This window comes from Strix aluco, chromosome 6 (genome assembly GCF_031877795.1).
Source record: "Strix aluco isolate bStrAlu1 chromosome 6, bStrAlu1.hap1, whole genome shotgun sequence".
Classification (NCBI taxonomy): domain Eukaryota; kingdom Metazoa; phylum Chordata; class Aves; order Strigiformes; family Strigidae; genus Strix; species Strix aluco.
This window is the reverse complement of record NC_133936.1, coordinates 26090322-26113945: the sequence shown is the minus strand read 5'-3', so window position 1 is coordinate 26113945 and position 23624 is coordinate 26090322. Positions and strand designations below refer to the sequence as shown.

Here is a 23624-nt window from a genome sequence, read left to right as displayed (position 1 = left end):
TTTCTATGGGTAATCTCCCTAAAGGAATATGTCTTCTATTACAAATGGCCTCTAATTAAGGAGTTCTTCAATTAGATATAAAGCTTGCCTTATGACTGAAAACTAACTTCGACTTCAGCTCCTATTTAGAAAGAAAATGTTGGTCAAGAATCTTATTTCTAGTTAAAATTCCCTCTCGTTTGAGAACAGAACTGAAAGTTTTTCACTATTACATCTTTTATTTTAAATCTATTCTTAAAAATTAGGAGTTGCACAAAAATTAGTTAAAACATAGTGCAGTGCTTTCAAACTTTTGTCATGAAAACCTTGCTGGCAAATTAACCAACACCACCTTCAACTCAAATAGAAGAACATGCTTGCAATTTTGTTATAAAGCTATCAAGACAGACTATGGGCTGCCTAATGATGCCAGAAGGAGCTTGCTTACAGCCCGATAACCAGAAAGTAGTTTGTATAAAATGTTCCCCATAGTCAAAGAAACTTAGACATGTCTTTGATGAACCTAGCCTATGCTGCTTCACAAGTACAAAGAGAAAACAGCAAAACTGAATTCACTTTTTTTTCACCTTCTGAAGTTTCAGCCTTCCAGGGAAAAAAAAAGGATACTCACCCACCCAAGTTTTCTTTCCTGGAATGGAATTTTGCCTATCGTTGCTCTACATAACCTCTAGAACAGCTGATACCTTTTGCAAATATGCATATCTTAGATAAAATCTTAGAGGATAGCACTAGTTACCAAGCTAACAGCAAGGAAATTAGAGATTAATAGTCTCCCATCCACCACCATGGAAGCAGTCTATTCTGAATGAGTTGAGTCTCAAAGTTGTGAGAGCTGAAGGGAAGATTTAAACTTCAACAGGAAAGTTTTCAGGTAGTTAGAAGATCCACAGTGATAGAACTTGCCTACCAATGCCCACCATATAAGAAACAAATTGAGGTTCTGTAGAAATTAAGAGTACTTACAGGGATAATTCAGAAAGCAGTATCTGCATGGGATATGTTCATTACTGATAGCTAACAACATTTAGAGGTTCAAAAGGATAGCCAAATGTTTGTTTTGGAGTTTTCATATGAGACACATGACCTAATGAAAACATAGTTTTAACAATGATTTGGCTTCTGGAAGGGGATATGTGCTGTTCTGACTTGCTTTAATGATAATATTATACTTCTTCAAATAGGGTGTCTGACACCCGAGAAAAAGACTTTTCCCACCAGCACATTTATTTTGTCACTTACAAACACAGAAATTGAGATTAAGTGTTGTTCAAGCAAGAGGCACACCGCCACTAAGAGATCATGATTTTAGGGGCCAGTCACAAGCACAGAGGAAGTCAGGTCTTGGATTGCTGCTCTTAGCTCTTACTATTCAGCTGTTAATGTCCATTTACACAGTGCTGTTTGCTAATCCAAAGAGCAGAGCTCTGACAGAAACTTGGGAAACATGAGAAACAAACAAGCAGGTACCAAATAAAGATCTTTAAACCACTTTAAAAAAAAAAATCTTTGCTAGTTATGCTTACATTTTCTATTTCAAACTTTGGTTTCTCCATGGATTTCCATAGACAGAACTATTTCATATCATTTCAAGTTGAACACCAAGTACTTGAAGACCTTTGTTCTCTGTAAGAGGGACACAAACTACTTAAAGCTGTAACAATTCCTTGCAGATGGCTTTAAGTATCTTGATTTTTATCTCTTCCACAAGTATTTCAATCCTTTAGTTTTCATCTTCCAGATTGAAAAGTCAATATCCATCTATAAAAATTTTATGTACAATGCCAAACAAAAATATACCTTTATTTATTCTTATGGGACTGAAACTTTTTAAGATTTGTGCACTAGACTAGACAGGAAGCCTGTGTGAACATGGTCTAAACTGCTGTCTGCGGTAAGTCTAGTCTGAAAAAGGAAAAAATGTCATCAGGCCTTAAGCATCACAGAAGCAGGCACTTTAACTATTTTTAATTATAACAAGAAAATTGCATGCAATAGCAAACCCTCCAGTTTCATACAACAGAGGCAGAAAGAGCTGAGATAGACAAATGGACCAAGAGATTCCTCTCCTACTGCTATTCCTATACCCAAGCTTCTTCATGCGCTGATGACAGAAGATGAAAAACCAATCTAGCATGACAACCTGAAATACAAACTCAGAACTACAACAGAGACATGAAAATGGGGGACCTGCAGTAGTAGTTGGGAATAGCTATGAGAAGTTCAGAGATATACTGGAGACTCCAAATTTCGAATCCTGTTCTGTGTCAAGGTAGTCAGCCCGTTTCAGATCGCAACAAGAACATCAGAAGCAGAGGAGGATGACATAACAGGAAAGCATTCAACATTGCTGGCAGATATCCTGAAGAGCTGCTTTGCAAGACATACTGTGGCATCAAGATACTATTCAAGAATCTGCCCTTCTCCAACTCCACATTGTTCTACATTTCCTCTACATTTAGAAAAGGAACAACAGCTCTCAGGACCTCTGGTCACAGCAAGTTAAAGCAGCTGCCAGTTAAGACCAATTCTGGTCAAGGAAAACTCACATAAAGATTAATTTTTTCAAAATGTATTGGCAGATGGAGATCTTGCAAGTCACAGCAGATGAAAGAATGTCTTGATTAACAGAAGTCTGAAGAAACTGAGTTTTCAGGCCCTATGAGATTACCCGCTTCAGAGAAAATAAAATCTTGAACTCATTCAAGAAATGGGTAAAACTGTCACCCAAAGCAGGGTTACTACAGTCACTGTACAAGCACAGCCTGCTTCCAACACCTCTTAGCAGCTACCTAGTCAGGAAGCTGCAGCCTCAAAGGAATTCTTAGAGGGAAGTCAGGTCTCCTGACTAGCAGGAGTTACTCTTTTTAAAAAGCAAAATATGGATGCTTCACAAAACCTATAACATTCCAAATGTGTTGTTTTCCTGAAAACATTCTGTTCAATCTTGAGTATTCTGGTAGCCAGTTTTCAGCACACAGACATGTAAAAAAATTACTGTCAAATAAGAACTTTGATATCATTAAACACACTGAAAACAGCAGTTTAACTTCACTGTATCTTCTATCTTTGTTACCATAAACAACATTGAAGTTACATAAACAACTCCCTCTAGGCTACAATCTTGAAAAGCAACCTACAAAAAAGGACAAAAACCTCCCTAAGTCAGAACTTTTCATGCCAATAAAATTACTACTAGTAGTTAACCTGGAACCACAAGGCATGCTAAGTCATTGAAGGTTTTATATAGTAGTTCTACATCAAGTACTTTTTTTAAAAACTCCGAGGTATTAATACACTATATTTAAATCAATTATGTGCAACATGACCTTCAGGACAACAGCTGAATCATCTTTAACAGTGTGGTCTTGATTATCACCAAGACTAATGTTCAAAGGAACTGGTTCAGCTATTTACTTACTCTAGAGGTAGTTTTGTGCTCCAGACTTGCTCCAAAGGTTTTTTCTATCCATTCCTTAAAAGTTGGTAATACCATACCACCTAATCTGTACCTGAAAAGTCAATATTACATAGGGTCATTTTAAATTAAAAGAATGTATGTCAGATACACTTCTTTCAATTCTATGTATGCACAGACAGAAGTTTAAAACCAAATTCTTTACCTACAAGCCTACAAAGCTGCACATTTAGTTTTCATGGAACTGCACATTTTGTTGCATTTAACTGTTTTGTACTTCACACAAAATCAAATTGTCAACATCTTAGGTATTACTTTTCTTCATGATTTTTGGGAATTGTGGCATAAGGCTTTTCAGATATCCCACCTCCCATCTTTATGTTTAAGAAGGGTCTCTCCCTTTCAGTAGTGTAGAAAGCAGTGTCACAGTTCACATGCTAGTTACAGGTAGAGGACATGTGTAAGGACACACTGCAATGTAAACAGCAGTCTTAAGACACACCGATCCAGCTCCATACACCTTACATGTTTTCAAGAGAAACAGTGAAAGGTTCCTCCCTCATCATCAGAATGCATCGGAATCCATCAAGCAATGTAAAATTATTTCTATGACAAACTCTTTGGCAAGAGTTTAGCCATGTGACAAAGACTTACAGACAAGGGACAGAGAAGCTGTTTGTGACCATGTGTACCACATGAAAACAAATAAGGCTGGGAACACACTTAAACAGGTAGAAACTACTGCTATTAATTGTATACATATACACCACCTTGTGCACGTTTATGTATGCACAAGCACTCTCTGAAGAGTAAAAGGACCTTTCTTTGGTATTAACAGTTTCAGCATTTGAAAATCCTTTCTATAGTTTTCATCTAAATCACTGCATTAGGCCTAAAGGGTCTTCCCTTCTCAGATTATTCAATCACTTAATCCAGTTAGGACCCTGTCCTTCACAGCTAGTGCAATCAACTCTACAACTAAGTCACCTATTACACAAATCAATTCTTTTTGTTTCTTCATCTCAACTACCTCCCAGTTCTCCTATTGCAAAAAACCCCTACTCTGTTCCTAGGGATAAAAGGCTACAACCATATCTCAACTCAAGCTAGACTCTTCACCTTGGAAGGCAGCATTCAGTTGTTCCTCACGTGACAGCTGTTACTGTTTCATCATACCCATAGGAAACAGTTAAATTAATTCTATGCAAAACAAAACGCAGTAAGCAATGAAAGTTTAACACATTTGCATCAGGAACTTGCAACAAAGGTACAGATGGACTCAAGTCAGTGTGGTGTGTCTTCCTCTCCAGACATACTTTTTGGTATTGCCAATCTATCACTATAGCTAGCTTGCGAGGGTAGCATTCATCACTTATTCAAAGGGCAAACTAAAGCTAATCAGAAAACCAACAACTTAAGTCAAGACACAGACATAAATCACAGCATAGAGGGAGTTAGTGAGTTTACTGCAGAGAATGTAAAGCATGGTTGCTCAGGAAGCAAGCTTTGTATGTACACTGATGGTGCAAGAAGACCCCCTAAAAGACCTCCTTCCCCCACACGCCCCCCAAAAACCAGGTTTAGTTGCTCCAACTAGCAAGTATCACCTATCCCTGGAGAGACGGTAGAGTCTATAATAAAAAGATTATTTCACACATGGAAAAAGCATGGTTTGTTGGGAAAGTCAACATAGCTTTCATAAAGGGAAATCCTGTTTCACTAACCTTTGGAGTTCTATCAGGGTGTAAAAAAAGAAAGTGAATAAAGGGGATACAGTGAATATTAAATTCCACACTCCTTTATACTTCCACAGGTGTTCACCCAAAAAGCTATTTAAGAAACTACACTGCTACAGTACTGAAGGAAAGGTTCTTCTACAGGCTGAAGGATAAGATAAAAAGCAAAGGGCAGGGTTTATTGATCACTGTCCTAAGACAGACTCAGGACTGCAGATTGTCACACACTGGTACTGGGACCGGTTTTACATAATGTCTTCATCAGTGATCTGGATTCATCAGTGGATTCTCCAACTAGGTGACTAATATTAAGCTCTTTTGGGGAGACAGATACACCACCAATAGAAACTCAGGACCTTAAAAAAACCTGAGCAGACAAACGAAGATGGAAGATAGGATGTAGATAATTGCAAAAGCAAAAAAAAACATGTTACCTGAATATGTTGCAGAATCAGACTGGTAGTCAGTATAGGAAAAATCATGACATTTTCACTGACAACATACAACAGCCAACAGCGCTATGCATCAGCTGGGCAGGTATAAGAAAGAAAACCGTTCATCTCTCTGCTGCTCTGTAGAACCCTGGTGTATCCACACCTGGAGTACTGCATGCAGTTTTTGCCCCTGTACCTCCAAGAAGATGTCGTGGAGCTAGAGATGGTTCAGAGAACAGCAACTATAAAGACCAAGGGGCCTTACAAGCAGAGACTAAAGGGCCCAGGACTCATCAGCATGGAGACAGAGTGGAAGAGAGAATACAGTTGAGTCTTACATAAATCAATAAAGCAGTAGATAGGCTGAAGAACTATCATTCACCTCATCCTGCAACACAGTAAGGGATACCTGGTTTAAAACACAAGTACTTCACAAAACAGTGACCTGGAACTTGCTGCCATGGGATGCTATAGAGGCAGACAGTATCAGCAGACTTGAAAGCTATTAGACAAATTTACAGACAACAGATCTGTAGTGGATACTAAAAGGATGAGGCATCTACACATTCGCAGATGCCTATTCTCACTTCAAACCCTCTCCTTTTACCACTGTGACAAACTATTCCATAGGAACTGCACTGGTGTGGCCCAACAGGGCATTTCTAAGATGACCTATCAGTTAGAGAGAAAGAACGCAGATGGTGGAAAACTGCCGTTCTCCCCCCATTCTAGAACAGCAGCCTCGATGCTTCCTCCTAAAAAAAAAAAAATCCACGTCCAGCCCTTTATCTTTTTTTCCTTCAAAGCACACTGCATAGATTCTGTGCAGCATAACCTACTCCAGATAAACTAAAAGTATCAGGTGAAAGAATGAGTCACAAAGTCACAAGAGTCAGAATCCTGGAAAAAGGCAAGAGATCACCAAGATCTCCCTAAATTTACACAGTGAACTCAAGTGCCTAAAATAAGGCTTTGCATTTTAATCTGGGACTAAAAATTAAGAAATTAAGGATTGAAGCACTCAATATCCCAGTTAGCTTTTTGCAGCTTTGACTCAAACTAGCTCATGCTAGCTTACACAAACTCAAAGACCAGGAGTGAATTTTTCTGAAGAACTGTACTTATTTCAAACTCGTTTCTCTTCCCCATTCTTTTTCTTTATTCTTACAAAAAGCAAATTCTTTAAACCAGGGAAGAGACTGGAAGACCACTTTCCACTGAGGCAGGAAAAAACCTAAGATGTCAAGTGACAGGCTTAAATCCCACTGGAAGAAAGTTAAGAGATCCCCAAGTAGACTTAAATTTAATGTTATTTCCTAAAAAAAAAAATATTTCTCAGAAAAACAAGCTTGCTGTACAAAGGGTTAGTAGGCAATAAATCAGAAGTGTTTGAAACACTGAAGAGCAGTTTTTTATATTTAAGCTCAGAGGATAAAGTAGCTCCATGCACAATAGTTAAGAAACCTAAAACACAAATTGGAAGTTTAATAGAGCAACTTGTTGATGCTCAAGAGATTCTCAAAACTACACTAACCTGTTGCATGTTATCTAAAGCTCTAGAATTGGTGCAGATTTTCAGTCTGATTCCATTCTCCAACGGAAGTTTAATGCACAGAGTATATCAAGTTACAGAGAAGACACACATTAATTTGTCCTCATAATACTTTTAATAAACCTTCCAATAAGCCACACAGTCTATTTTAGTACATGTTAGACTACTGTGTATTGAATTTGGTAAACTTATTAAATACAGAACAACTAATAACCTATGAGATAAAGCAAGTTTTTTGCCTTCTTTGGATTAACTAAATAGTGCAGTTCTTAAACTCTTTTCAAAAAACTACTAAACAAGGTACTTCAGTTATATTAATCTTCAACTTACCTTTTTCCTGTGAATTCTGCTTGACCCTTCTTATTGAAGATGAATTTGGAGTCATTATATCCCCATCCATTCCACTTCAGAAGTTCTTGCCTTAAAGGAAGAAAAATATGTAAGTACAAATGTTAGCATATAGTAAACCCAAAGTGATTTACAGATACAAAACTTTAGAAAAAAGTCTTATCAGAAAGCAATTCAAGAAATCAAGTACATATCAAAAGTGCATAGCTTAATAGAGCTAAAAATAATTCTGCAGCAACAACCATTACTCCTTCAGATTGCACCTTAAGACCTGAAAAGACAAAATGTTTTATAAAAACAACCACCAGCTTAAATCAATGCACACTGCATGGCATCATTCTCAAATTGGCAAGAGTAATGTTTGAAAGATGCTTGTTTTTAAGACTATACATAAATACCAACACAAAAATACATAATAGCTGAATATTTTCAGAATGAAAAAGAGAGCTAGCATTATTATTTTCTGTCAAGAAAATAATTCTAAATTTTAGTTTGACATCACTATGGTAATCCCACTGCATTCTTAGTAACATTCACTTGATGAGGCACTCAGACACATCTAAATTGAAAATATATTTTGAAAAGTCAAAAAAAACCCCAAGAACTGCAAGAATAACATACTAAATACGACCTGAATGTGTCACCATAAGAAAGGGAATACAAAAAAACCAAGCACACAACTGCCAAAACACAACCACAAAATTGAAACACCTTCAGCACAACCATACCAAAACAGAGGGTCTCCATTATGATAAAGTCAGAAGTAAATCAGTGTAAACATATTTAAGACTTAGAGATACACAAAGAGTAATTACACATTAATCTAACTTTGCCTAAAAAGTTTGCCATTTATTTACATTAGAAATGAAGTACTGACCTAACAATTCAATTTTAGTTAATAAAAAGGCACTTAAGTCTGAAAACAGATGACTTATCTCACTCCACTATATACAGTGAATGTAGCTCTTTTCTTTGACTGTATGATGTAAGAGTAAGATGATCAGGGGTGACCATTTCAAAAAGACCTCATGATTCAGAGAAAGAACTGCCTCAAGTCAGTTGTAACTCCAGTATTACATATGAGATAACTGGTTGATGATTGATTACCAAAGGCCTTCATTATAAAGATAATATTAACATAGGCTGCTGACATACTGTCAGTGTTATAATTAAAAAGACTTGGCTTAATCAAAATTCATTTTCTTCAAACTGCCTGTACACAAGGTTTTAATCAATCAGATGGAATGTATTTCATTACAATTGTTTGAATCAGACATTTCAACAAGCCTTTGACAAACTTAGCACTTTAAGCAAACTTTATAGAGCAGTTTCAGTACCCAGTAACCGATACACTTTTGTGAAATAGCCAGTATATGTTGTTCTTCCACACTGAGGAATTGATTCTAAAATTTCAGCCAAAATTAAACTGTTTGAGCAGACATCTGTCCAGATATAGCAGCCCCTCTGGCTGCCTCCTCTCTCGATAGACTTAATCTTTAGACACGTAGTGTTCACTCAAAAAAGGGCACGGATCCACTCATGTTCAATAGCACAGGAATGCCCTGTGCTATTGCACTGACATGACAGGTTATGAAGAAGTGTTCTTAATGCACATTATGCAGTTTGCCTATTTTTACACATATTCCTATACTCTATATACCTATATTTATAAATATTGTGGAATTTCTTATAAATATATACAAAGACACTAAGTTACACACAATTGAGCTGTTCCCAGCTGAGAGTAAACTGACACAAGTGGGCTAACTCAAAAGACATTTTAATTTTTTAAACCAAATGTTTCCCTCAAATCCCCATCATTGCAGTCTTCCTCAAGGCAAGATTTCTCCCTCTGCTGACTAAATGTAGTATTTCTATATACCTGATCTCTGTTGAATCCTGTAAAACAAGGACTGACTTGATATTAAGCGAAATTTGAGGAAGGCTCAAGCAGCTTCCCTCCTAATTTAGAGGTAAGTCCTCTTGCAAGGCAGTGCCAAAATAAGTATGCCAAGTATGATGCATGAAACAGGCTAGAGAAACTAGCTGCAAAGCTGGAGACAATCAGACAGACCAAGACACAAAAGACCAGGCTCTAAAGGAACTGGTGACATGACTGATAATGCACAGCTTTGAAACTATCATTAGTCCTGATGTCGGTACAGATACCTCCCACAAAATCCAGAGGAGGTACTATTAAGGCACTGAAGACCCAGATAGGAGGTCTTTCTGCTAAGATGACTGCATTCCCAGTTGTTTGCCTTTTCTAAAGGCCTGCTTTTCTAGGTTGGTGTTAAACTGCCCAGGGCTTTCATCAGGCTTTAAAATGCAGAACACAGGTTGAGTTTTAACCCTTAAGCATTGATTTTCAGGTTGAACTATTCCTGAGTAAAGTAAGTATACAAAGGTTCACTCTGCCAGACAACATACCTCTTGTTATTGGTGTGATAAGAACAATTAAGTTAAAATCTAACATAACAGTTTGCATGTTTGTAGAAGAAAAGCTGGTTCTAAAACATCTCAGCTGCCTCAAACACATCAGGAGATTTACCCCCCACACCCACATAAGGGGCAGTATTATATCTTGTGACAGGTAAACATCACAACAAAAAGTTAAGCATTTAATTTTTATATTCAAAACTATACTGAGCAAGTCTGAGGTTTCTGTCTGGAGACAGGAAGGGCTGGTTTTGTAACGAGACACCTTACATTTATTCTTTTGTTCCACCATACCAAAGTACTGTCAGTTTAAGAACTGCTGTTTGATTTACTTATTGTAGTTCCTAGCACTTCATGCCTACATGCTAAGGACAAGTTAGAGGAAATGCTCCATGCAGGTCCCTAAAAAAGAAGCCTAAAAAGACCAGATTTTAAAAGACAGACTGGTTAGTCAGCTCTGATTTGTAATTGACATGGCCTGCAGGAAGACATAGCTGTTTAAATCTTCTGGCATACCATTTGAAAGGTATGCTCTTCATGAACAGAGCTGGTGAACCTCAAGACTCAAGAGAATTACCTTCAGCACAGACAAAAGCAGGAGACATCCAAAGGAGATCTGCAAGCCTCCTTGACTATCAAGGCAATGGCAGTGTCATACTGATACAATTCAAAGACTGTAGCAGATTTTATTTTTTTTTTTTAGGAAGAGTGTTATTTATTAGTTGACATATTATTCAGAAGAGGTGCAAGCAGCTCTGCAATATAGAAGTCAGGGCAGGATGCTGTTCTTCCCCAGGTCTGCCTCACTACCCCAGCTCCCTCAAGTATGGGAAATACACTATAACATACACCTGCTCTGCATTTCCTCGTCTTTCCAGCTTAAATCTGGAAACTAAAACTGTAATTTGACAGCATAATAAGAAGCAGAAGGCAAACAAGGAAAAAAGTCTTTTTCTAATCACAAGTGTTGTAACAGCATTCCTCCCTCTTCTTCATTTTCATACTGCCCTTTTGCAGCTTTATTATACAGTCACCATTCCTTTGAAAAAGCTTTTCACACCCCAGCTCCAGTGCAGCACTCCCACTGTCCTCTGTAATGCCCCGGTGTAGTAATTAGAGCTACCTGACAGATTAACATTATGCATCATGTTTACCTTGGCATTCAAGAATGATCCAATCTGTGACTGAGCAATCTATGTAGCCTTCTACATTTCGCAAGGTTTTCATTCCCAAAATCTCAGTGTTAAACTCATATTCCAAAAGAGTATAAAGGGCAGAAAGAACTGCTGAGCATCTGCAGACCTAAGCACACATTAAAAAGCTTGCTCCATTACGAGCAGTCAATGTATCCAAACCTGGCTCTGAGACAAGGGACTCAAACTACACATTGACCTGCAACTAGTATGTACCACCATTATACCTACCTAGAGGATACATAATTTGTGAAAGTCTAACACTTCGGTATTTTGTACCACCTGAAACAAAATTTTCCTTGCAGTAATAGTTTCCATCCTCATTCTTCAAAAAAAAAATAATTAAGAATTTGATGGCAAAACAACAACAAAAAACCCTGAATATCATCTGAATAACTCAAAACATGTTAAAAGGTTTCATGCCTCACCCTGAAAAAGGAAAGATGCTCATTTTGGCTTAGTCAACTGACATGTTCATGCCACACATGTTCTATGTGTAGCAAGACATCATTTACATATCCTTCTATTTTTCTTCCCAGCCCCTGCTCCAAGCATATATATAGGCAAGACAAGTTCATCACCATTTGGTATTATTCTTGCCTTAAACTCGATGCTACTCAGCTCTGTATTGTACCTTAACTGTCTCATTTAAAGACAACACCTTTCCTACTCAGCAGATTGGCTTCAACAAAGTATCAAGCTCACTAACTCTACTTTCAACTTTGACAGAAATATGGAATATTTTAGCCAGAAATACTAGGCAATGCCCAGTTCTTTCTTGCCTTCTAACTTAAAATCCACTACTGAAATGTATGAAGTACTATAAAGCAAAGCTTGCTTAATTTTTTATAATATAGATTTTTATATATATATACACACAAAATTATATTGCCTGAAGGGAAAAAACTGAAAGTAAGTTACCATGGAAACAGTGACAATAGAAGATAAAACCAGCATGACTAGGTTAAGTGAACTTAAATATTTCACTTTTGGCACAATGCCCAATACTAAAATACTAGTTTGACTTGATGCAATAAAGATTTCCACAGCAAAATATTTGTTCAACAAGTGTTTTCTGCATTTTTCTGGAAAACTGGCTATGGAATAATCAAGGAGACATTGGGCAGGACACTGTTCACGTCACAGCACAAGGCACTATAATAAGCCCCCAAATGACCACTAAGGTGCCCACAAACTGGGCAGAGGCTTATGAGATAGCAGCGTGCCCAGCCCAGGGAGGGCAGGAGGGTGGCCCCTGGCTGAACTAGTGCTCCCGTGGCATCCAATCACTCAGCTGTGCAGGTGGAGGCCTCTGGACCTACACTATTTCAACAAAACTGTACCTGCCAGCACCCTCCAAATCTCGTGTTTTAGTGCGAGGCACTGTGACTGGCTGAAAAAGTTCTTGTCTATCCCTAGGAAACAGAAGAGCAAGCACAGTGTCTCCCACAGGTATCCAAGCTCAGCATCCGAAGTTCAACCCATGTGGAAATTAAACCATGGATTTAATTTTTCAGTAGTTTCAAATTCACAAGTACATATCAGACAGCTGCATACGCAATTACAACTGCCAGTCAAGAAAAGTTTTATACTGCAAAAGTATCACCAACAGTTACAGAGCCTTTTACTTTCCAAGGTCTAAAGCACATTGATATTATAACACCAGAAGTAAACAAAGATTTTTCACTTATGATGAAGTTATGAGATTATGTTCAATGAAATATCAGAATCAAGATAGAGTAATGAATGAACTCCAAACATTGCCATCACGTGATTTAACAAAGAACAGAATTGCCTCATTACACAGACATACCATCTAAGTGCATAAATATCAACAAAACTTCCCCCTTCTCCAAAATAATCTGAAGATCTGGTACTTTATACACAAAACCAAGACAAATGAGCTAATTTACCCCAACGACAAGTGACAGTTTCATGTATTTTCTTCAAGGAAAAGCAAAATGAAAGTGCAGTTCAACCCAGCTGAATCAATGCAACTCAGAGCACAGCCAAGATGCTCACATCAATTTCCTCACAATAACCACCAGCATCTTCGATTCAATCACCAGCTGATGCTCAGCATTAAAAGAACATATACACAAAATAAAAACACTCCTGTTCCATGATCCAAGAACCAGCACATTCTTGAAAATGAGCTTACAGTGGCAGTTTTAAGGGCTACCACATGGGCTAAAGCACCAGTATTTGCCTAATGTAACACTGCAAAAAAGTCCTGCAGGTTGTAGAGTTCTTGCAGAGCTCAGCACATTGGTGCAGTTAAGACTGAGGCAGTGTTATGGTGCTAAAGGGTTACAACAACAAGACATCACCCACCAAACAGTAACTCCTCAAAGCCTACCTCAGCTGGACTTTTGGTTACCAATTCAGACCACCAGCTGGAAATTCAGAACCCTTTCCACAGGTGATACCAGAAGGACACTCTCCCTCTCCTCTGGAGCAGTCTCTCTGTTGGGGTTATATAGTCACACTTCTCAACCAACTCAGCAAGCCACTCCAAGAGCATTTTTGAAGCCAGTAGTAAATTAGCATCAGGTTCCTGGAAATTAGGGAAGGGAATGCAGCCCAAGGAATCCCTTCAAGAACTGCTTTGTGAAGGCATGATTTATCTGGAAAAGAATGCAATGCTGCAGGCAGGGAGTGTCTGCTGTGTTTGTCCTCTTGGAGGATCTTTCCTGCAGCAAACCAAATGTAATCACGCTCAAGTATGAAGTCAAATAACATCTGTTTTATAACCTTAGACACATTCAGGTTCTGTAACCCACGCTTTCAGCTAAAGCCCTGCAGCTGCACATACACCTGATTCAGTTGCTATTCTGTTTGCTGAATATCTGATATAGCAACACAAATTGGGATCCATATTTACAGTTTAAGTCCACAGTAAGCAGCCAATGCAGACACAAGATTTTAGGCATAAAACTTCAAGGGTTTAGGTACTCAAAAGCACAGCGTGCTTTTTTTTTTTAAAAAAAAAAAACTGTTCTGATAAAACAAATGTTAACTCTCCTTACATATGTTCCTAACCTCAACTATTTCACTACTCTTCATTTCACCACACTGTAATAAACAAAGCCCCAAGGAAATTGGTGTTTCTCTAGTGTGCTTTCATAGAAAGCTTAAGTCAATTACGGTGTATCAAGGATTCAGGAAAGCCAAGACATTATAACTACACTTCTCAGTATACACTTAGTCAAATGATGATTCTTATGCAACAGAATACTTTACTAGAAGCTATCTCTATTCCACCTACTACTTCAGTTGACACCAGTTTCATTTTTATCTTTGAAGAGACTGCTCTACTACAAAAATGCACATACATGGCTACTCCCAGGCAGTAAACAAACACTGAAAGATTCTTCAAACACTACAGACCAGTCTTTTGAGAAGTATTTTTTGAAAGCTTGCAAAACCAGGAAATCTGCTTCACTATCTCAAAAAAAAACCCCAAGTTAATGAAAGAATCAGCTGACTGCCATTTATTTGCTCAAGCAAAATATGCTCCGTTCCCGAACACGACTGTTTTACTTATTGCATAGAAAATTTTTAGCATGCTCTGTACATGCATTTTTAGCATGCTTTGTACAAAACAGTTCAGATCTCAGTAGGTATCAAGAAGCCAACCTACAAAATTCTTTCAGTTTTTGCTGTAAACTGCTACCTGCTTTCATATAATTATCCATATTGTACTTTACATATTAAATGTATTTTACACTTCTATCTAGGGTTTTTCTAATAAAATTTAACCAATATATCCAGTTTGGTTTATTTGGTATTAAATGATTTAACAATATGTATTACTTAAATTCTTACAGATTTCTTACATTTCATTAGCCTTGACTAGCAATTAACTGCTTTGATGGCATCACAGAGCCTTCTGTGAACTGCCACATCTTCCTCAATACAGCAGGCTCTTACTCTTCTGATTTGTTAAGTCTCTCTAGTGGCACCAGCCCTTTCCTTCTTTGCCCTAAGCTCCTACCACCTTAAGCTCAGAAGTCAGCTGTACCAGGATTCAGTTTAGCATCAAGTGTTGCTTAAACACTGTTGTCTAAAGAGTTAAGTGTTTATAATAAAGATTGCTCTGAGTATTGGTAAGATAGGAAGCCTCTGTGATGTTACTTGTTAAATTCAAGTAGTATCAGCTGTTTAGAAGTTAATTCACATTGCTGCTTAATAAAGTTATAATCATTACCAGCAACTGTAGCAAGAATTGCTAGTCTGTATGAGGGCACGGTGATATTAACACATTACCCTGAGCAACCTGGGTGTGAACTTCACACAGAGCAGGCAGCTGGCTATACACTCACCCCTTGGTTTACTCCAGATAACAGTAAACCCATAATAATTAAGAGACCCACAAGCTTCTCTTCATCCCACAGGAAAGAAGCTTCTCCACAAAGAGATAGGAAAATCAGGAAGTCCTGCCCTGCTTTCTCTTGCTCCAGGACAGAAAAATTTTAAGCCTACAAGCTACTGAGTCAACATTTAGTTACACTAAATCAATACTCCCTTTTAACAAGGACTAATTGTTTAGAATAAGTTATAATACAAGCTTTTATGGCAAGATTAACATCAGTGCATGCTCCACCTCCGAGGCACGCACTTTCTAGCATTCATAACGGTTTACTCTGGTACAATCATGTTCCTGGAAGTTGTAGCACCTTACTGTTTTCAAAGCAGTACAAGTTGAACACTTTGCTTACTTAATCTTCAAAATAACTAAGTTTTTAACTCAAGTCTCACCAGCAAACTGAGCTTACTAATAACCCGTCTACAGAAGTCAACAGCATAACATAAGATTTGAGAAAAAGTCATTTCAAGGAAGAGTTCTTTTCCAACTCAATTTTTTTAGGAAAGTTTTTCAGCATGTGCATCATCCTGTTAAGGCTTCAACACACATTGTATAACTATGATCCCCATCTTCTACTGTAACACTGAATTAAAATACAAAATTCAAGCCAGGAATGCCAACAAGAAACAGTATCTCCGCACTCTCATAGTACCTAAGGTTCCCCTCAAGAGGATACTCAGATGAGTATGGAGTTGCTTGTCTTTTTAGGGGACTTTTCCCATCTCAGTAACCATCATTTTAAAAATTAGGAAGCATATTACAATCTTTAAATACTTCAATTGACAAACACATTGTTTAGCCTTCAGAGGCATTTTTATATGGAAACAGGAACAGTTAGATGAGCACCCACAGACTCTCAGTCAATTCCACACACTCTCCTTCCTCCCCTCACTGGTGATGAGTGTCTGGCTAAGATCCTCAACAGTTTGGTCTTTGAACTATCAACAAGAAAGCCATGCTTCTGGCAGGTCACTGTCTAATGACTATTGGCTAAAATTTTCTGTGATCAGAGATATACACCTAAAGGACTACAAAGGGGTTTTTTTGGTTTGAGAAAGTCTTCTATTCTGCAGAAGAAATGCAACATGAGGCGAGTGCACCTAAATCTGGTACAACAGTGTCTGTAGCTCTGACACAATCTCAAACACCACAAGAAAGATACAACTGGCATAATGAATGAAAACTTTGCTTAAGGTACTTTTGGCTGCAGCTTTGCTAGGAAAAATTAAAGTAATAGTTCAAAAGAGGCAGAAAAGCTGAATCATCATACAGAAGACTGCAAGAAAAAAGCATCTGGGTTTGGATTGTCCTAATGTTGCTGATAAAAGCCATGCAGTATCACTGTACCCACCTACAGGTCAGTTATTTTTACCAGATTTTTCAATCAACCTTCTAGGTCTCATTAATAGACCAACCAGCTCCAGATTAGCTTGAAGTCACTAGAACAGGACTCAGGTGTTCACCACTTGCCACCTCCAAACCAGTACAGGCAACAGAATTGTCTTTCTCCCCATCACTCACTTCAAAACCTGGGTATTATCCTCAAACACAAATTCTACCTAGATCCTCATATCCAAGCTATATTTAAGTATCAGAATTTTCACATGCAACATCTCAAATGTGTTTCAACCTAATCTCAGATGTTTAGAGGGAATCTTAAAACAGAGATACAGCTCCCTTTAAGGTTTCTTTTGTTTCTATACATACAAAAAGGCTGGGCTCTACGTTTATCAAGACAGTTGTACCTATGGTGTGAACCAAGCTTTCCAGCGGCTTCCTTATACCCACAGCAAAGTATCCAGCAACTGTACCATTTTGATTATAAACTCCTTGAAGCAACATAATTTTTATTCTTAATCCAGAACAAGTTATTCAGAGTAAAAAAAGCAATCCATTATGATCCTATAGCAAATCCTACTATGGGAGAGCAATGTCAATAACTTGTAGAAGTACAGATGTTAAATTCACTATGCCTGTGTTTCCACAGAGAAAGAAGCTGCCCTTGGGTTATACACATCTTCACAAAAGCCTGTCTCTCCTGCTCTTCAAGGACGCAATGACTGGCTGTAGAAAATATGCAATAACCCATTTAAAATAAATCCCTGAAAACTAGCTAAACTGGTATTTTTTTCAGAATCAGTGATTTCTTCCTAAATTCAAACCAAAGAGAAACTCAATATGGAAGGCAACAATTTTGGAATGACCCATCTCTCCCAGTGAGCTACGCTGTTTGACACGCTTCTGCAAAAGCGTCAAATGCCCCTCAGCGAGAACTAAAGGCTTTCAAAGTTGTTAACATCTGACTACGTGCCCATGACATTTCAGTCCTCCCAAAGCAGGCAGGCTCAACTTGTGGCCCTGGGCCACAAACGGCCTGTTAGAATAATTCAGGCTGTCCCTTGCTCTCTTCTTGAAAGAAGCTGAGGGCAAACTATGGGCTGAATGGATTTTCCTCAAAGGAGCAGCAACTCTCTTATCCACTACTTGCCCTATCTGTCTCTTTACTGCCTCCATACACTAACATACTAGTCCCTGTATGCAGCTCGATGGAGGGCAGTAGGTCATCTATAACCTAAACCTTAAAAGCAAGCCAACACACGTATAGAAAACCCACACCTGAGAAAGGGGAAATCACAAAACAAATACAAGTCCACCCCAGCAAAAAAGTGGGCCTCATAATGATAAATTACACAAAACTATATCGTGGTATTACAATTGTAGCATTTAAAAGAATCTACTAAAAAGATAAATCCAAGAGCCAGTGAAACAGTTCTGAACTATATGATTTGACTATTTGTCTTTCCTTGGTCCCATATGACCTGAGATTCCTTACTACAAAATATGGTAAGAAACAGAAAAGGTAGTTAATATGCTTAAAACTATTCATTTCTAAGAAACTTGAGTTAGAGCCTAACAAACGGGTACATTTTCAGCAGCATTCATATACAGCGAAGGTTTCGTATGTCTGTGAACAGAGGAGGACTGACAGCCCATACACAACCCTCGCTTTCCACACGTGCTGCATTCTTCACTATAGCAACCTCAAAGCATTTTACAAACACTGAACCTCTTCTCCAGTTATTAAGGTGACTACGAACCACTTCCCATTTTAACACAATTCCACTTACTATAGAAACAAGGAAGAGGCTGAAGACCACCAGCAGTGAATCGTTCAGCACTTGACCCGCGTTCGGGCTGGCCCTCGCCCTCCTCCCCGCCGCTGCCTTCCCGACCCCTCCCAGCCCTGCTAGCCCCGCAGCTCCCCGCACAGCCCAGCGGGGCCTCCCCCGGGCCCCCTCAACCCACGTCCGGCCCCGGGCGGGAGCGAGACCGCCCTCCGCAGCACACGCTGCCCTAACCCCGACCCGCACCGACAGCCGAACGCTCCAGGAGACCGCCCAGCCCGGCACGGACCTCCCCGGCGCGGCCCGGGGCCCGCTGCCCCGCGGGGACCCCCGCCCGCACCCACCGCTTCCTCGGGATGGAGCCGGAGGCCGGCCCGGCGGAGCCCCCCTGCGCCTTGCAGGGGTTCGGGGAGAGCGCCTCCCGCCCCGGAGCCCGCGGCGAGCCCCGCAGGTGCCCGGAGATGATGCGCAGCCGCCGCCGGGCGGAGGACGAGGAGCCGCCGCCGCTTCCCGCTGCCTCCTCCGCCGCGGCCGCCATCGCGCTTCCGTGTTGTGCTGCTGATCGCCGCCGGGTGAGAGGTCGGGCGGGCGGAAGGCGCCTCCCGGCGCCCCCCTCATATGGGCCGTCCCGGCAGCACCGCCGCCGCGCGCCTCCCGCCCCGCCCCGCGGGCCCGGCCCCGCGCGGCTCTGTGCCCTCAGCGGCGGCGGAGGGCGTTGCTTCCAAGCCGAGGCCTGTTTCCGTAAGCAGTCGTGCAGCCCGCCAGAATAGCTGCCTGCCTCAGCACTTCAGGGCTTACGTGACGAAACAAGAGAGAAAAAAGACTTTATTGGAGATTTCTCACATCTCGTGCTATAATTACCGCCCCTTTAGATCTCCTGATCGCAAAGGTGCATGCTCTGTAAAGATGAGGATTGCCTAAGTTAATGATGAAATGCTAATTAATGGCAATAACATAGGTGGGTTACTTAAGAAATAGGTTGGTGAGGTGACAGATAATCCTACGGGAGTTACAGGTTTTATCATTTTTGTTGACAGGGACACAAGGCCCTGTTGAGTGGAGGGCTGCTGAGCCAGGTGCCTCCGCCTGCGCAGCCCGGCTGTGCCTCCCACCCCAGACATGGCTAGAAGAGACAGGCTGCCGGTGACCCACTCCCCCGTGTAAACCCACACCACAAAGTGATCGCTGACTGACTGGTGGGAATATATCCCCTTCTGTAGCCAGGGCAGCCATCGCTGGGCACAGAACTGTCAGTCCTGACCATGTTTGAGCCCTGTGGGAACAGCTGGGAGTCACCCTGTAGCATCACTGAAAAGGGAGAAGAACTGGGATTTAAGGAGAGATCCTGATATGATGGCAACCCCAGGTGCTGCCTGCTACTAGGAATTTACCTTCATGCACCAGAGTGCTGTGGTCAGGTTTGAATTTCCACTTGCGAAAAGATGCGGAAACTGGAAAGGTTTTAAAGGAGAACAGATGTGAAGAGGGTTTTTTTCGTCAGAGAATGAAAAAAGGTTGAACAAACTGAGTCCATTCAAGAAGCCTATGGAACATAGGCTATCAGTCTTCAAATATGTAAGACTGCTATGAAGTGAAAGGGAGCAAGCAATCTGCCTTTCATGTCCCAGCTATGTTGGTGAGAAGTAATGAGCTCAAACTGCAAGATACAACTTCAATATTAGCATTAGACTACTTTCTAATGGCAGCGAAAATGAAAAACTATTGTAGTCTAAGCAGAGAGTGAAGTCAACTTCATTAGCGTTAAGAGCAGACAACTTACATCTATCAGAGATGATAGCATTATAAACAGTTCTGCTCAGGGCAAGGTGATGGGCTAGATGACCTACTCAGAGTAATTCCAACTTTTTCCCTGTGACATGAAATACCTCGGACAGTTGGAGCCTACTCAGGTGTCCCACGGGACCTACATTCATGATCAGCTTTTGCAGTTGGATGGCACCGACCAGCTTTTTGGAAGTTTTGAAGTGGAATACTAATATCTGTGTGATTACTAATACTTTTGTAATGACATTTTGCCTGGCGTTGATTTGTTTGTTCATTCATTCCTCATACACCCCTATGCTTGTTATGTATATGAAATAAAAATCACATGAAAATTCATAAAACTCTTACCTTACCCTCTTTCAAATTTCCCTCAGGGAACCTATTTCTCCCATGATACTTCAACATGATACCTTTCCATCAGCTAAGCAACTAGCAGAAAGTTCTTCAGGGAGCAGCATCTAGCCAAAAGTTCTCCAGGGAGCAGTACATAGTACACAAGCAGTGAGACTGTGGTTCAGTTCCCTACTTCACATGCAATACTGGTGGCTCTTTGAGTCATAGCTCCCCATTTATAAACCAGGGATAACAGCATCTCCCTAGAGAGACTGATTTGAAGATAAATACACTAAGGACTGTGCGACAATACAGGATCAACCCCTATAAGACCTACCGATGAAAAGCAGTACATAAAAGCCGCCCAGGTATTATTATATTGGTTTTGCTTTTATTCTCACCGTTGTTAATTGATTTTATGCCCTTCGTGTACTTTGACTAGAAAATAGTCTGTAGTTTTCCTGGGGCAGGAATTGCACTAGTTGCAATGGGGTCTCAGCTTTAGGTTAGGTTTCTGGTATTACTGCAACATAAACAGCTGTTCCGGCAGTTTGATAGTTTGGTTATGGAGTTAAATTTCTCCCCTGTGAATAATTTGTATACTACTTTCTGGATTAACTCATGCATATCCACATTTAACTGTCTGCTGCTGTGGAGGCAGCCTGTAGGGAACAAACATGAGTCTCTTGACTGAGTTTCCATTCACATTGTTTACTGAAGTTCTGGATATAGCTGGGGGGACTTCAAGCCACAGTCATCTAAATCTTTCCACATTGCTGAACGCTGGCAAAGAGATACTGGAGTCATTGTAGTAGGCTTCAGATTTTTCTGGAATGTTTCTTTGTATCACAGTCACTTGTAAGGAACAATAATGAGCCCATTGCTCATTTATGTGATCGTAGTCATAGTGGTTCCCAGTAAAAAACTGAATTCACCTCCTATCTGATAAGCAGTATTTGTCACCACCTCAGAACTCAATTCTCCAAAAAGTTCCCAATTAATTGTCAAATGTGTGTGTGGCTGGAGATTTAATGCGGTGGTAGAGGCATGGTGGTAGGGTTTGGAAACCAGTGAGAGCCCTTGTCTTAGGCAGAGCAAAGGTATAGCTAAGTGACACCTCGTTTTTGTGCAAGAAGGGTCTTTGTTTACAGTAAGAATGCTGAGTTCCTGCCAGTGCTCTGCACACAACCCTCAGCTCCCCTTGGAAGGTTGGCAATCTTCATAAAAAGAAGCAGTAACATAATGTACTGGCAAATCGTGAGGTCTCTGTTTCTCATCGTTTGCCTGAAGTGAACCACTGGCATATTTTCAATAAATATGTCTAATTGATTCATGTAAAGTCTATCTGATAAGTAGAAGTGCTGAAAAGAAAACTTAGGAAATGCAACAATTTTGAAAGTAGCATGGTTGTGACACCAAAGAAACTGATTTTGGTAAAAATACCAGCAGATCTACAATGTGGTAGTTTGAAGTATGCTGATCGTTGCTGAGCCAAAGCGGCAGCACTCACGGTTCCATGAGCTGTCCTTCCCACCTACCTGAGTGCATCTGCAAGCATCGCTGAGATGCCAGCTCAATGTAACACTCCTCATGTCATCAAAGACCTGCATTTCCAGAATTCTGCACATTGGCATTTTCAAGAAACATAGCTTTAAAGAGAGTTTACAATGTAATACATAAAGTAGCCAAAATACTCCAAATTTTCAGAGAGGTCTTCATAACATGGTGTCTCAGAGCTCTATTACCCAGTAATCCCGTGGGAGAGCACAGAGGGAACATGCTGGTAAGGACAAAGGCTACAATCTTGTGCAACCCATACACAGACTGTGAAAAGACAAGACTCTTCTGATAACTTTTCTTGCCTTGAATGAAGTTCTTCAACAGATTGTTGAAAATCACCTAATGTAGCGTGAGGGCCATTGAGATGTAGGTATCAGATGTGGAAAATTAATTGATGGGATACACATCCAGCCTTAGAAGCTTCAGCAACTTTTAGGCTGCTGAAATAGCAACTGTACACATATCTAGAAGAGAAGGTAGAGTACTGTATTCAACTTAAAACTGTAAGAAGAATTTTGAAAAATTTCAAAGTTTTATTGAAACCTGAAAAAGTTCCTGGTCCCAGCTGAAACCATCAGGAATTGCCAGTGCTGTAGTAAATGCCTGTGCTGTTCCTTTACTGACTAAATATCAGGAAAAGGTTGTGGGATTTTTAATTTATTTTTCACTTTTAAAGTATCACAGCTTTGAGTTATGAGATAATTCTTAATTCACCTCACTGCTTCTGAGGGCAATAGAATAACATTGTCATAACAGTAGCCAATGTGAAAATGAACGTAAAGAATCCTTTGCTTTCTAGAAAGATGGGAAAACAGAAACTGATTTTTTTCAAGAGTCTTCATTTCATAGCAGTACTTGCAAGGTCAGAACAGAAGAAAACGCCTACTTGAATAAGGTGTGGTTTAGATGTTCTTGCTTTCTCCAGTGCAACTACTATTCAGATGTGATTGACACTAATATATTAGAACACTTTTTTGTTCTGTACCCCTGTATAAAAATTCACCACCTACAGAAGAGGTGGGGTTTTGGCTGCCCTAGGTACAGGATGGGTGTGGGACACCACAGCTGAATCATGGGCTCAGAAGAAGCTGATGAGGCAATAAAAGGGGGAAAAGGACATAAGCCCTTGAGACCACCTCTGGATTAGTCATTTTTTGACCAGAGAAAAAAGAGAAGAAGAAAGTTTACACCCATTCATTAAGATGTCATTCAACACCAAGTAATTCATGCTCTGGGAGGAGTTTTGTTGATATTTGAATGGGCTAAGAAGTTTTCCTGAAAGGAACCAATTCGTCTAAGACCTACTTAGGCTTTGTGCCATTTTTATAGATTCAG

At 39.9% G+C, this 23624-nt stretch overlaps 1 protein-coding gene across 16 annotated transcripts in view; it reads right to left on the bottom strand.

Annotated features, from left to right (window-relative positions):
• Nucleotides 1-23624, bottom strand: part of AGPS (alkylglycerone phosphate synthase) — an 86066-nt gene that overhangs the window by 39967 nt on the left and 22475 nt on the right. For 14 of the 16 annotated variants that reach the window (XM_074829189.1, XM_074829180.1, XM_074829181.1 and 11 more), the window contains 2 exons: nt 7468-7557; nt 3419-3509 (listed from right to left, as the gene is read on the bottom strand). In XM_074829189.1, the coding sequence (XP_074685290.1) occupies nt 3419-3509; nt 7468-7557 (181 nt within the window). Of the gene's footprint in view, nt 1-3418; nt 3510-7467; nt 7558-18955; nt 19191-23624 lie in introns of those variants that run through there. The other 2 variants (XM_074829178.1, XM_074829179.1) reach the window with 1 other exon arrangement.